Source organism: Eptatretus burgeri, chromosome 2 (assembly GCF_056783735.1).
Source record: "Eptatretus burgeri isolate ZD-2024b chromosome 2, Ebu_testis_v1, whole genome shotgun sequence".
Lineage (NCBI taxonomy): Eukaryota > Metazoa > Chordata > Myxini > Myxiniformes > Myxinidae > Eptatretus > Eptatretus burgeri.
In genome coordinates this window covers 100,602,477-100,614,333 of record NC_140962.1, presented here as the reverse complement: position 1 = coordinate 100,614,333, position 11,857 = coordinate 100,602,477, and the positions used below count along the sequence as shown (strand labels likewise).

General features: G+C 41.5%; 1 protein-coding gene across 6 annotated transcripts in view; it reads right to left on the bottom strand.

Annotated features, from left to right (window-relative positions):
• The window catches only part of KIF21A (kinesin family member 21A), a 249,946-nt gene that overhangs the window by 86,530 nt on the left and 151,559 nt on the right, over nucleotides 1-11,857 (bottom strand). For 4 of the 6 annotated variants that reach the window (XM_085870463.1, XM_085870467.1, XM_085870464.1 and 1 more), the window contains 6 exons: nucleotides 11,309-11,413; nucleotides 8,854-9,019; nucleotides 3,648-3,668; nucleotides 607-664; nucleotides 190-253; nucleotides 1-29 (listed from right to left, as the gene is read on the bottom strand). The exon at nucleotides 1-29 is cut by the window's left edge and continues 180 nt beyond it. In XM_085870463.1, coding sequence (XP_085726589.1) covers nucleotides 1-29; nucleotides 190-253; nucleotides 607-664; nucleotides 3,648-3,668; nucleotides 8,854-9,019; nucleotides 11,309-11,413 — 443 coding nt within the window. The remainder of the gene's footprint in view (nucleotides 30-189; nucleotides 254-606; nucleotides 665-3,647; nucleotides 3,669-8,853; nucleotides 9,020-11,308; nucleotides 11,414-11,857) is intronic. The other 2 variants (XM_085870466.1, XM_085870469.1) reach the window with 1 other exon arrangement.

Here is an 11,857-nt window from a genome sequence, read left to right as displayed (position 1 = left end):
TCCCTCTGTGTGGTCATTCTGCGCCTTGCCTTGAAAAAAAAGAGAGAAAAAAAAAATCAACAACCAAATTACAAACCTTCAAGTAAGTTCACATTCAGAGAAGATAGTACACTGTTTGCAACAATATGATTCTCTGTCATCACTCATTATTGGTGTCATTCGAACAAAGTGACCTTGCCCTTCATATACCTTATCTCGGGGTCGGTTGTCACCTTGAGCGACTGTCATTTTACTCGAGTCATTGTTCAGCAGGCTGTGGGTAAAGTTCCAGCAGGAAAGCCATCAAAATCAGCTACCTGTTCTCAATCAACTTTTGAAACACAACTTCTGCCGTGAAATAAGTAGCTGGACATTGACAATATAGCCAACAATTTTAGAAGATTCCATGTCAAGGATTGGCAATTATTTTGAACAAAGATAGATGATAGTTTTGGATGAACAGTATTTCATTTTTTGAAGGTGTTGAGAAAATTATCCTCCTTGTAAATAAAAAACCCCAAGACAGAACGATAGTGTGAATTGTGACAACAGGCTTCCAAGACAAGAGAGAGGAGAGAGGAGAGATAGATAGACAGATAGATATGACATTATGTAAGAACATTGCACCTTTGTTGTGTGATCAGAGATGAAAGTTGCTCCTCATCACTGCTGTCATCAGCACCCTCTAGAATATGGTAGATTGGTAAAAGTTAGCAGAGAAAGCAAATATTGCACATGCACAAATCAATTAAAGTGGTCAAAGGTGGAATGGGGTTCAGGGTGAGTCATTTTATCATCTCATAGTTATATGAATAGGTGAAGGCTGATGAAAACTTATGGCAGTTGCATGACTATAAAACAATGGAGCTCAGTTATTCAGGAATGATGCGACATTATATTAATGGCATCTTCCCATTTTATAACAAATAAATTTGTCCCCACAAGCCATACTGCAGGTTTCATCTCAGTAGGATTAGTTGAAGGATTCCCTCTAAGCTTTCTCAAACCTTCGTTTTTCACAATCTCGGAATGAAAGAATGCTACAGAGAAACGTTAAAAGGAAAATAAAAAGAAAAACAAAAATATATCTCATTATCTGAATTAATGACTTCATTAATTAATGAACCTGCATCAGAAATATGGGACTTCGTGGTTACTGGGGATCAAAGCAGGTCATCAACTGAACTATGATCAGAGTTTGGGTGTTCTTAAGTTTGTGCAAAATAACAGCTGTGAGCAGTATTTTCAGCCTTTGACTAACTGTGGCCAAAAGAGCACATAATCTATCCCTGGCTCAAAAAGGGCCTGACTATGTCAACATGGAAAAATAGCAACTACCATTTTTGCGCTCTTATCCTCATCGGGGTAATTTAATATAATCACTTAAAAAAAAACTTTTGTCTTTGCAGAAGTAAGTTTACACCACTACTATAAAAATCCAATTGTGCTATTATTTGTACTTTATGCGCTTTGAACTGTGCTTTATATCTCCTCCAATCCAGCAGACAAATTTGCAAAAGTGAAATGAATTCTTATTCTTCTACTATTTCCACTACTTGTGCTACATTAACTGTGCAAGTACTTTCACATTATTGTGAGATCAGCTGCAGAGAAAGTGTTTGGCCAGACCCAGCTGCCGAGGTCACATTTGCCATGGCGGCCGTGGGGTTTCCAAAATCTACGGGCACGAGCAATTATACGGCGGCCGCAGTATTTCCTCGGTCACACAATGTAGCAGTCACATATGTTTTTATTTTTCGGGGAGTCACACAGCGTGTTTACAAATTGTGGAGACCGAAAACGTGGGGTTGCCGTACGGTCTTTGATTTGATGTCGCACAGTGACCTTAGGGCGTTCCTGCGGCAGCCATATAATTTTCAAGGCAGACGCAAGGTGCCCGCAAGGCGACTGCAGGGGGACCGCAGGGGGGCCCGAAGGTGAACGTGCGGCCAGACGGATGGCAACGAATGGGTTTTTTTTTTTTTTACCAGTTTTTTTTTTTTTCGGCTTGTCTAATTGCTACGGGGAACGTAGAAATGAAAAAAGTTATAACTCCGCGTTATGATTCCACGGCGACCTTACGGCCTGTAAAATATAGCCATACGGCGTAGGGCCACCCTGAGGCCACCTCAGAAACTCTGTGGCCGCCGCACGTTTCTGTCAATTCAGAAGGAGTATGGCCGCCGTATCCTCATCGTAGAGCAAATGTCACTTAGGCCTAGGTCTTAGAAATTGTGGAGACCAAAAACGTGGGGGTGCCGTTCGGTCTTTGATTTGATGTCACACGGTGACCTTAAGGGAGCCGTGCGGCGGCCATATAATTTTCAAGGCAGACGCAAGGTAGCCTCCAGGTGCCCGCAAGGCAACCGCAGGGGGGCCCTAAGGCGAACGTGCGGCCAGACGGACGGTAACGAATGGGTTAATTATTATTATTTTTTTTAAACCAGGTTTTTTTTTCAGCTTGTCGAATTGCTACGGTGAACGTAGAGATGAAAAAAAGTTATAACTCCGCGTTATAATTCCACGGCGACCTTACGACCTGTAAAATATAGCCAAACAGCGTAGGGCCACACTGAGGCCACCGCAGAAACTCTGCGGCCGCCGCACGTTTCTGTCAATTCAGAGGGCGTACGGCCACCGTATCCTCGCCATAGAGCAAATGTGACTTAGGCCTAACCAGGCTGGATTATTCTACTGGGAGAATTTGGGCAGGAATTTGTCATTTGTTCATGGTGCCATGGATAACTCGCCTACTCTTCGGTGGGATCTTTAACACCCACCAACTAATGCTAGCGGATGGAAAACCGAGCTTCAGGTGCATCCCCATGGACAGTGCACTTGAGGATGCAAGCATCACAATCTGTGAAGCACCAATCTGACAGATATATATATATATATATATAAAAATTCATTATAGTTGGGCTGAGATTTCAACTTAGGCTAGATAGCTCAAATATAGATAAGTGCACTATGTCGGCACCATTATCTCAGACTATACTAAAAAGTCGAAAATAATAAATATACACATTTAACTCGCTTCAACAAATTTGTCCTTTCCTGCTCAAATTAAATACAGTGCAGTTTCCTTCTGCTTCTTTTAATCTCTTCATTTCAAATTCAATAATTCAACCCACGAGAAAGTCTCCTTTTAATTTCTCAGGTTGAGATGAGCTTTGAAGTTAATCTTGTAAGATGTCATGAGAAACATAAAGGAGACTTAGGCAAGACAAAACCATTACTTATTGATTGCCTGAGATTATCTCTATTTCTTCAAAGCTAATTCGAAGGATTTTCAGGTCAATAGTGTCAAAGCAAACTACATGACACATGTGGCATCATCCACAGAAGCTCTGGATGCCCCCAAAGTGTTTGTTCTTGGACTGGCTTTGACACCAATGATGAAATAAAGAAAGCATTGACTGGAGATTGTGATAATTTGATCTGAAGATCAAGTTTTTGACAAATTTTTTGAGCTGCACACCTCCGTATACCGGCCATTTCCGAATATTTCACTGGCAGACCACATCCAAACTATTTATCCCCTAGTCCGGACTCGAGCCCATATTAATGGCCAGGCAGAGTGGATGCAAGATGAGGTTATAAAATGTGTTGGTTAAGCATGCAGATGGGGTTATAGGGCCTTTCGACCAACCAACCTGCATACTCACCGGAATCTACGCTAACCAGCTCTGCATGGAGGGAGGCGGAAAAACCACACAACAGGCAAAGATGACATTATCAACGTGCAATACTTAAGCAAGCTCAGGCAGGGTGACTGCATGTGCAAACCTGTTGGATTAACTTTCTTTTTAAGACATACTTTTCAAAACAAGTTCAATCTTTTTAATGATTTATTGGAAAGCTTGAATGACAGGCCTGACCATTCAGTTAATGAAAGACTTGGGACAAACATGTTGCTTGGCTGACCCCACAATAAGGTAGGAATATTAAATAAAATAATTAGTTGTAGTCGTAGTTATTGCGGTTTTCTATCAGAGAGTACAATAGCACTCTCAATGCAGGCCTGGGCGAGAAACAAAATGGCCACCTCGTTCATATACAATACAAATTGGGTCACCCCATCAACATCCGGTTATTTAGATTTCAGTAAACTATCATGAAGATTGAGGTTTAAAGCTGTCGCAAAAATTAACCTCGGAGTGCACCACCGTAATGCCGGGCCAAATGGGGTCAATTCCTTACTTTCGGTCAGTTATCGAGTTACTTCATATTCCTGTGGAAACTCCATCAACTGATACATCGACTTGCATCACACACACAAAGTACTACAAAATCAATTACAACGCCAACAAGAGCAGCAGTACAATTTGAATACAGGGAGTCCTGTGATTGACGAGGACTTGGATCAAATTTTGTATTTTACTCTCCGTACCAATTCACGATGCAAACCGATGCAAAGTAACAACTGGAAATAAGTCAGAGATGGTATCACCACATCTCACAGTACTCTCAGCTCCAGAGTATAGTTCAGACATGAGATTGATCAGTTTTGATGGCACCCCACGAAGACCAAGAATCTTCGAGAGGGCATCCCGATTCACCGAATCAAACACATTGCAGAGATCAACAGAGGCTGCAAGCAACCCCTGCCGAAACTCTTGTTTGTGTTCGGTGAGGACCCGAAGAGCAAGGATTTGTCAATCGTTGACCTCTTTGGTGTAAAGCCTGAATGCTCTGGACACTGATGCTCAAGCAGATGGTGGCGAACCCTATCAAGAATTATCCGAGCAAAGACCTTGCCTGGCACTGAGAGCAGCGTCACCCCTCAGTAGTTGTTGCAGTCCTGGGGATCACCCTTCCCTTTCCAGAGAGGGGAAACAAGGCCTCTCCTCCAGTCAGTTGGGATGATGCCTGTGTTCCAGGCAGAGCAAAGAACTGCATGCAATGACATGAGTACAACATTTCCAGCAGCCTTGAGAAGTTCAGCATGGATGCCACAGATCTCTGGAGCTTTACCCCATTTCAACCGGTTCACCGCAGCCTGTGTTTCGACAAGCGAAGGTGGACCACAGTTGATTAGAGGGTCAGCAATAGGGATAGTAACACCACTGACATCCAAATCGACAGCTGGTGGATCAGCCTGGTGCAACAGCTCAAAGTAACCGGACCAACGGGCCTTCACTTCGGACTCCTCTGTCAAGAGCCCACCACCCTCTGCTCTAACTGCAGTACACCGAGGGATGGGCTTGGATGAACACAATGCGCAAATTCCCCTGTAAGCAGGATGAGAATAACTTGACTACAGGTGATGCTCTACCCCCTCACAGATTCCTCGCACATAGGCCTCCATGTCCTCCCTTAGTGCACATACAGTTTTACATCTCAGCTCCCTGAACAGCTCAGCTCTGCCATTCAGCCTGACCCTGCAACTCTGGCCAATGGTATCCAGTGTCCCTTGAGAGACAAAATTATTCTTCACCCTACGGTGAGTTCCAAGACATCTACCGGCAACATCAAGGACGGTGGTCTTGAAGGCACTCTACAACTCTTCAGGATCCCTCAAAGCACCCAGACCCCCCCAAATCTCCACTTTAGTGGGGCAACTTAGCATAACAATTGTGCATTTTGTGAGGAAAGCACCAAATTTGGCACACTAGTAGCCTAGCATATTATGAACAGATTTGGATATTGGGCCATCTCAAATTCAGCCGCTGATTGCTGTGGCAGCCATTTTCCACTGCCATAAAAAATTTGAGATGGCCCAATATCCAAATCTGTTCATAATATGATAGGCTACTCGTGTGCCAAATTTGGTGCTTTCCTCACAAAATGCACAATTGTTATGCTATATTTAGCTAAGTTGCCCCACTACGAGGCCTGTTCGCAAACTGCTCAGCTCCACTCTCATCCTTGAGCTTGCCAACATCCAGCCAATGCTGGGATGGTACCATTCTCCTGGATTGAAGCTGCAACTTCAGAGTTGCTGCAACAAGCCTGTGGTGCCCCACTATTTAGATTCATTAATCGTGACATTTTCCAGAACCGTATCCCCACGAACAGCAGGGTCGAATAGTGCATACATACATGTATATATTTGGATGGAGAGAATAAGCACACAAAGCCAAAAATAATAATAAAATTCTTTATCAAAACCCTGACATTTGGGAAGATCACTGTCTTCCGTCCTAAGATGTAAATAATTTTAGAACACCGCATGTGTAGAGATGTTAGCTGTACTTATGTCCAATGGAAATGGCTGTGTGTCATGACTGGGCTGCGAGGGGGAACAATGAGCATGAAGTTTGGGACGAATTTAATAATGAGAGTGGGATTGGAGGGTGTATTTACTTCCGGATTGCATGTTTGGGTAACATGTTCGGTGTCACGTGTTAACCTCTGAGGACAGAAGATAGTGGTCTTCTGAAACGTCAGGGTTTTAATGAAGAATTTTATTATTCTTTTCGGCTAAATGTGCTTTTACTCTCCGTACAAATATGTCGCCTGAGCTGCCTATATATATATATATATATATATATATATATATATATATATATATATATATATATATATATATATATATATATATATATATATATATATATATATATATATATATATATATATATATATATATATATATATATATATATATAACCGGGCGTAGTGGCGTGCGCCTGTAATCTGGCTACTCGGAGGCTTGGGTTGGAGGATCGCTTGAGGATGGGTGCTCTGCACTGGGCCGCGCTATGAGAGGGTGTAGGGCAGCCCGGAATCATGGCGAAACCCAATCCATATCCCTGTGTCGTAAGAGGCGACCAGGGTTGCGTCAGGAAGGGCATCCGGCGTAAAACCTCTGCCAAATCAGTATGCGGATCATAACTGATGATCCGCTGTAGCGACCCCTAACGGGAGCAGCCGAAAGACGAACAACAACATATGTATGTATGTATATAAATAAATATATATATATATTATATATATATATATATGTATATATATATATATATATATATATATATATATATATATATGTATATATATATATATATATATATATATATATATATATATATATATATATATATATATATATATGCCTGGTGTTGGCGCAGTGGTTACGGCAGCGGCTTGGGATCCAAAAGGTCCTGAGTTCAAGCCCCGTTGGTCAACTGAATTAATACACCAGGGGGTTGACTCAGCCTGTCATCCTTCCGAGGTCGGCGAAATGAGTACCAGTATACTGGGCCGGTGTATACCCAGGTTAAAATAGGTATACCGTATCCCTGTGTCGTAAGAGGCGACTAGGGTTGCGACAGGAAGGGCATCCGGCGTAAAACACGTGCCAAATCACTATGCGGATCATATGGATGATCCGCTGTGGCGACCCCTATCGGGAGCAGCCGAAAGAAGAAGAAGAAATATATATATATATATATATGTATATATATATATATATATATATATATATATATATATATATATATATATATATATATATATATATATATATATATATAAATGCATACAGTGAATCCATAAAGTATTCACACCCCTTGGACTTTTGTCACATTTTGTGTTACAGCCTGAATTTATAACGGATTAAATTTAAATGTTTTGTCATCGATCTACACAAAATATCCCATAATGACAAAGTGAAAACATGTTTCAGAAATTTTTAAAAATTAATTAAAAATGAAAAGTTGGAATGTCTTGCCTCCCCGCTCCCACCTCACCACTGCAGATGTAATTTAAAAGTAAAAGAGCAATGTTAATTGGTCACTATCACATCAGCTTCGTTAGCTTGTCCCCCGCGCAGTGGGAGACGAGGTTTTGCAATCACTTGTATGTGTCTGTCTGTCTGTCTGTCTCATAACTTTTTTACCATTTGAGCTTTTGTCATAAAGTCTTCAACAGAGCTTTATTATGAGAATATGGAGAAGACAAATTAATAATTTGGTTAAAAGGTCAAAGGTCAGCATGACATAAAATCGTCAATTTTCATCCAATTAACCTGAAAGTTTAGTTTTCATTTGAGCTTTTTTTTTAATCAAACTTTCAAGAAAGCTTTATTATGAGAATATGGAGAAGATAAGTTAAAAATTGTCAAAAGGTCAAAGGTCAGCGTCACATAAAATTGTCAATTTTTATCCAAATTGACCTGAAATTTAAAGAATTTGCATATTGGTTCATTGAATTGGTTCACCAATCAAAGACGAGAAGCCAAATTGTTTTTTTTTTGATCCAAAGGTCAAGGTTGCATAAAATCATCAATTATCATCCAATTGACCTGGAATTTTAAGAATTTGCATACTGGGTCACTGAATTGGTTCACCAATCAAAAGCTAGAAGCCCTATTTTTTTTTTAGATCAAAAGTTCAAAGTTCAAGGGTGCAGAAAATCTAACATTTTCACCCAATTGACTTAAATTTGAAAAGTTTGCATTGCAGGTCACTGAATTAGTTCACCAATAAAACATGAGAAGCAGATTGTTTTAAGGCCAAAAGGTCAAAGTCACAAAATCATCAATTTCCATCTGATCGACTTGAAATTTGAGCAGGGTTTTCATGTTGGGTCACTGAAGCCTACTACTTTTGAGGTCAAACGGTCGAAGTCACCTCAAATCGTAATTTTTTTCAAGCTTTTTTTTCGCCATGTTTTGCACACGGAAGAAGAAAAAGTCCGAATACAAAGCAGATGGGCTTTGCATTTTCAGATGCTTTCGAGTTTCTATTCTATTGACACTAGCCTTCAGGAAGAAGGTTAGTTCTTCATTCTATTTTCTATTCTCGCTTGCAATTGATTGCCGATATTTGCACCTGTTCGACCTATTGAGTGTCGACCTTAAAGCAAGGTGGTGTTAATGTTAAAAGAAATGCAAGCCATGCAAATTCAGACAGCAAAGGAGGAAGGGACCTTGTAAAGCGTTCCCCAACACGGCTTCGAGTTCTGGGCTGTACTCGGCTTTTTCTTTCAGCATGTGGAAAAGAAGCTGCCCCTGTGTTACGCTGTTGTTTTTCATCTGTTGCAGCTGTCCTTCCAGTACTTTGACCTGTCCCTCAACCTGTGCAGCCTGAAAGCCCTGTGGTGCACATCCAAGATCACCAGGTTAGAATGATTACAGCAAGGTGTTGTAGAATCTACCTTTTGAAGGATGGGTGTGTTTTTTATTCATTCATTGCAAAAAGTTTTTGACCTGAAGCCACCTTATAACAAACAATCCATGGTTTGAAACTTTGTAAATGACAAGCCTGTTATTGTAGTTTTTTGTGCACAAAAATAAAAAATGGGTAGGAATGGGAGATGATGATATGAGATGGTTTTGCATTACCTGCTTGAAAACCCGGAGGGAATTCATCGATAATGTTCGATTTTTAAAATAAGTCAGATAATTTTCAATGCCATTTGCAGTTTAAAAACAGAATATCTCCACTTGGTATTCTTCTAAAAGAGTCTCAAAAAAGAGAGCTCAAATGTGTTTTTCATGTCACTCCAACTTTTTGTCATTACTTGGTTGTATGATGGCCATACCGAAACTCATGAGCACGTTTATTGTACAGTAAAACAAAGGTACATGTAAGAAAACTGATATTGTCAAGAGGTAACTGGACATACCACATTACTTTTCCACAAAATATCCAGAACGATCCACACATTTCTGCTAGCGCTGCACGAGCTTAAAAATCCCACTGCAGTAGAAGTCTGTTTCAACACTTCACATCCAACTAGAGATGGCTATCTGGACTGCCTCATCATTTTCATAGTGCTGGCCTCTCACGTAATCTTTGAAGTGCCCGAACAGAGTCAAGTCTGGACTGTATGGGGAGTGGGAGAACACTTTCCAGATATTCTTTGAGATTTCCTCCAATGTCAGACATGTAACATGGGGTCTAGCATTGTCATGCTGAAAGATGACAGCTTTTTTCATTGGGCGCTTTTCCTGAAGTGCACATTTCAGTTTCTTGAGCATCTGAACGTAGCGAGCTGCATTGATGGTTTCTCCTTTGGGCAGGAAATCAACCAGTATGCATCCCTTGGCATCCCAGAAGACAGTTCCCTTTGCCAGCAGAGGGTACTCCTTTGGCCTTCTTCTTTTTTTGGAGATGTGAAGTGATGCCATTCAACACTTTGCTGCTTGGTTTCTGGATAAAAATGGTGGAACCAGCTTTCATCGCCAGTCACGATATGGAGCAAGAAGTCATCGCCCTTGGCAGTATGCTGTTGAAACAACTGTGATGACACATTAATGCGTGTGTTTTTGGGTTCCTCGGTAAGCAAATGTGGAACTCAATGGGATTAAAAACTTTCCGATATCCCAAGGTTGCTATCATTTATGCACGGCGTGGTGTCTTATGCTAAGCTGTGCTGTGATCTCCCCAACCATCATCCTTCGGGACTCACAAATGAGCGCATCAACTTTCTGCTTGTTGCGTTCACTCGTCGAGATTCTCAGCTGACCACAGCGTGGCTGATCGGCGATGTTCGTGTTTCGGTCTTTGAAGAGTTTCAACAACCAGTGGTGAGCTTGTGTTTATATTGAAGTGGATAGATGGATAGATGTCAGTAATAACTTGTGTTCTACTATATTCAGCACAAACATGTGGAATCCACTGATGCTCAGGACTTTTGTTGTAGCCCTCATAGAATGCAAAGAGACTTACTTTTGTCATGTGTGGATTGTATGTGGAATGCATAGGGATATACATTGTATGTGGATGGAAGAAGAAAAGAAAGGGGGTGGGGCTAATAGAGAAAAACAATTACAGAGGGGGTAATAGGGATGGGAGAAGAAGGGGTATGTTTTCGAAGTGTAAGAGGGGAAGAGGGAAATAGGGGAAAGCGTCTTTTGAGTGCATAAAATATCTGATCCGATCTGATTTACCATACCCTATTATATAGCATCGGTGCTGCCAGAGCAGTTTATCGACAAGGGTCATGCTAGGCAGTAAGCCATTCCTCCCTCAGTAGTCGTTAAGCCAGTAATTTTGAATTTGGCCATGCTGTCAGCAATAGCTCACCGACTCTTCGTGAAGCATACAGTGGGATCTTTAATGCCCAACAACTAATGCCGGCAGACGGGGTGGCAGTTTAACGTTCATCTGAAGGACAAGATGGTGACAAGCACACACTATCAATCATTCTGCTTGTGAAATACCGGGGATGACAGTTTCTAGCTGTGTCATGATTCCAATCCAGGCCAGACAGTGAGAAGCGAGTGTGCATACCTCTCGGTCATCCTGCCGGCCAACATAAAATGTACGAGTACATGACGTTAAAAGTATAGTAAATGGTGAGAAAATAAAAGAGTTGGAGAATTATTATGCTGATCTGAGACTTGGTCCTCTGCAGGAATCCTGCCATATCGTCTCACCTTGTTAATAATAGTGGTAAGGAAGTGATCAAGCAGGTAACGAGCCTCCATCAAGTTGCAAGAAGAGATAACTGCCTTCACATCCAGTGTACTGCCGTATTCTTCCTGCTCACCCATGTAAAGGACATTATTTAAGTAATTGGTGGAGACATCACAAAGGATATGAAAGGTAGGCAGTGAAAGAAGAGTAAAAAGACACTTCCAGATATACATATCTGAAATTACCTTTTTACCCCATCTTTACTGTTTTACCTGTAATTTGGCATTTACATGTTCTTTTAGGCGTTCACTCGGCCAGCAGTGCAAGTTTTGGCTGGAAAAGTCACCACATCATTGCGAGCCATGCACATCAGGAGATTGGGGAAAGGGGTCATGGAAGGTCACTCCACCCACCAGCCCAAGCAAGCGGCTAATGGTGAGTGAGAGGGGAGGGGCAAGATGAGTCAAAGGTGACATGGGTGGCACAAGACCTTGAAATGCAGAGTGACAAACGGAAGTGGGAGGAGAAGCCTGAATGCCCTTGAGGAGGAGCTGTCCACTTTGCTCACT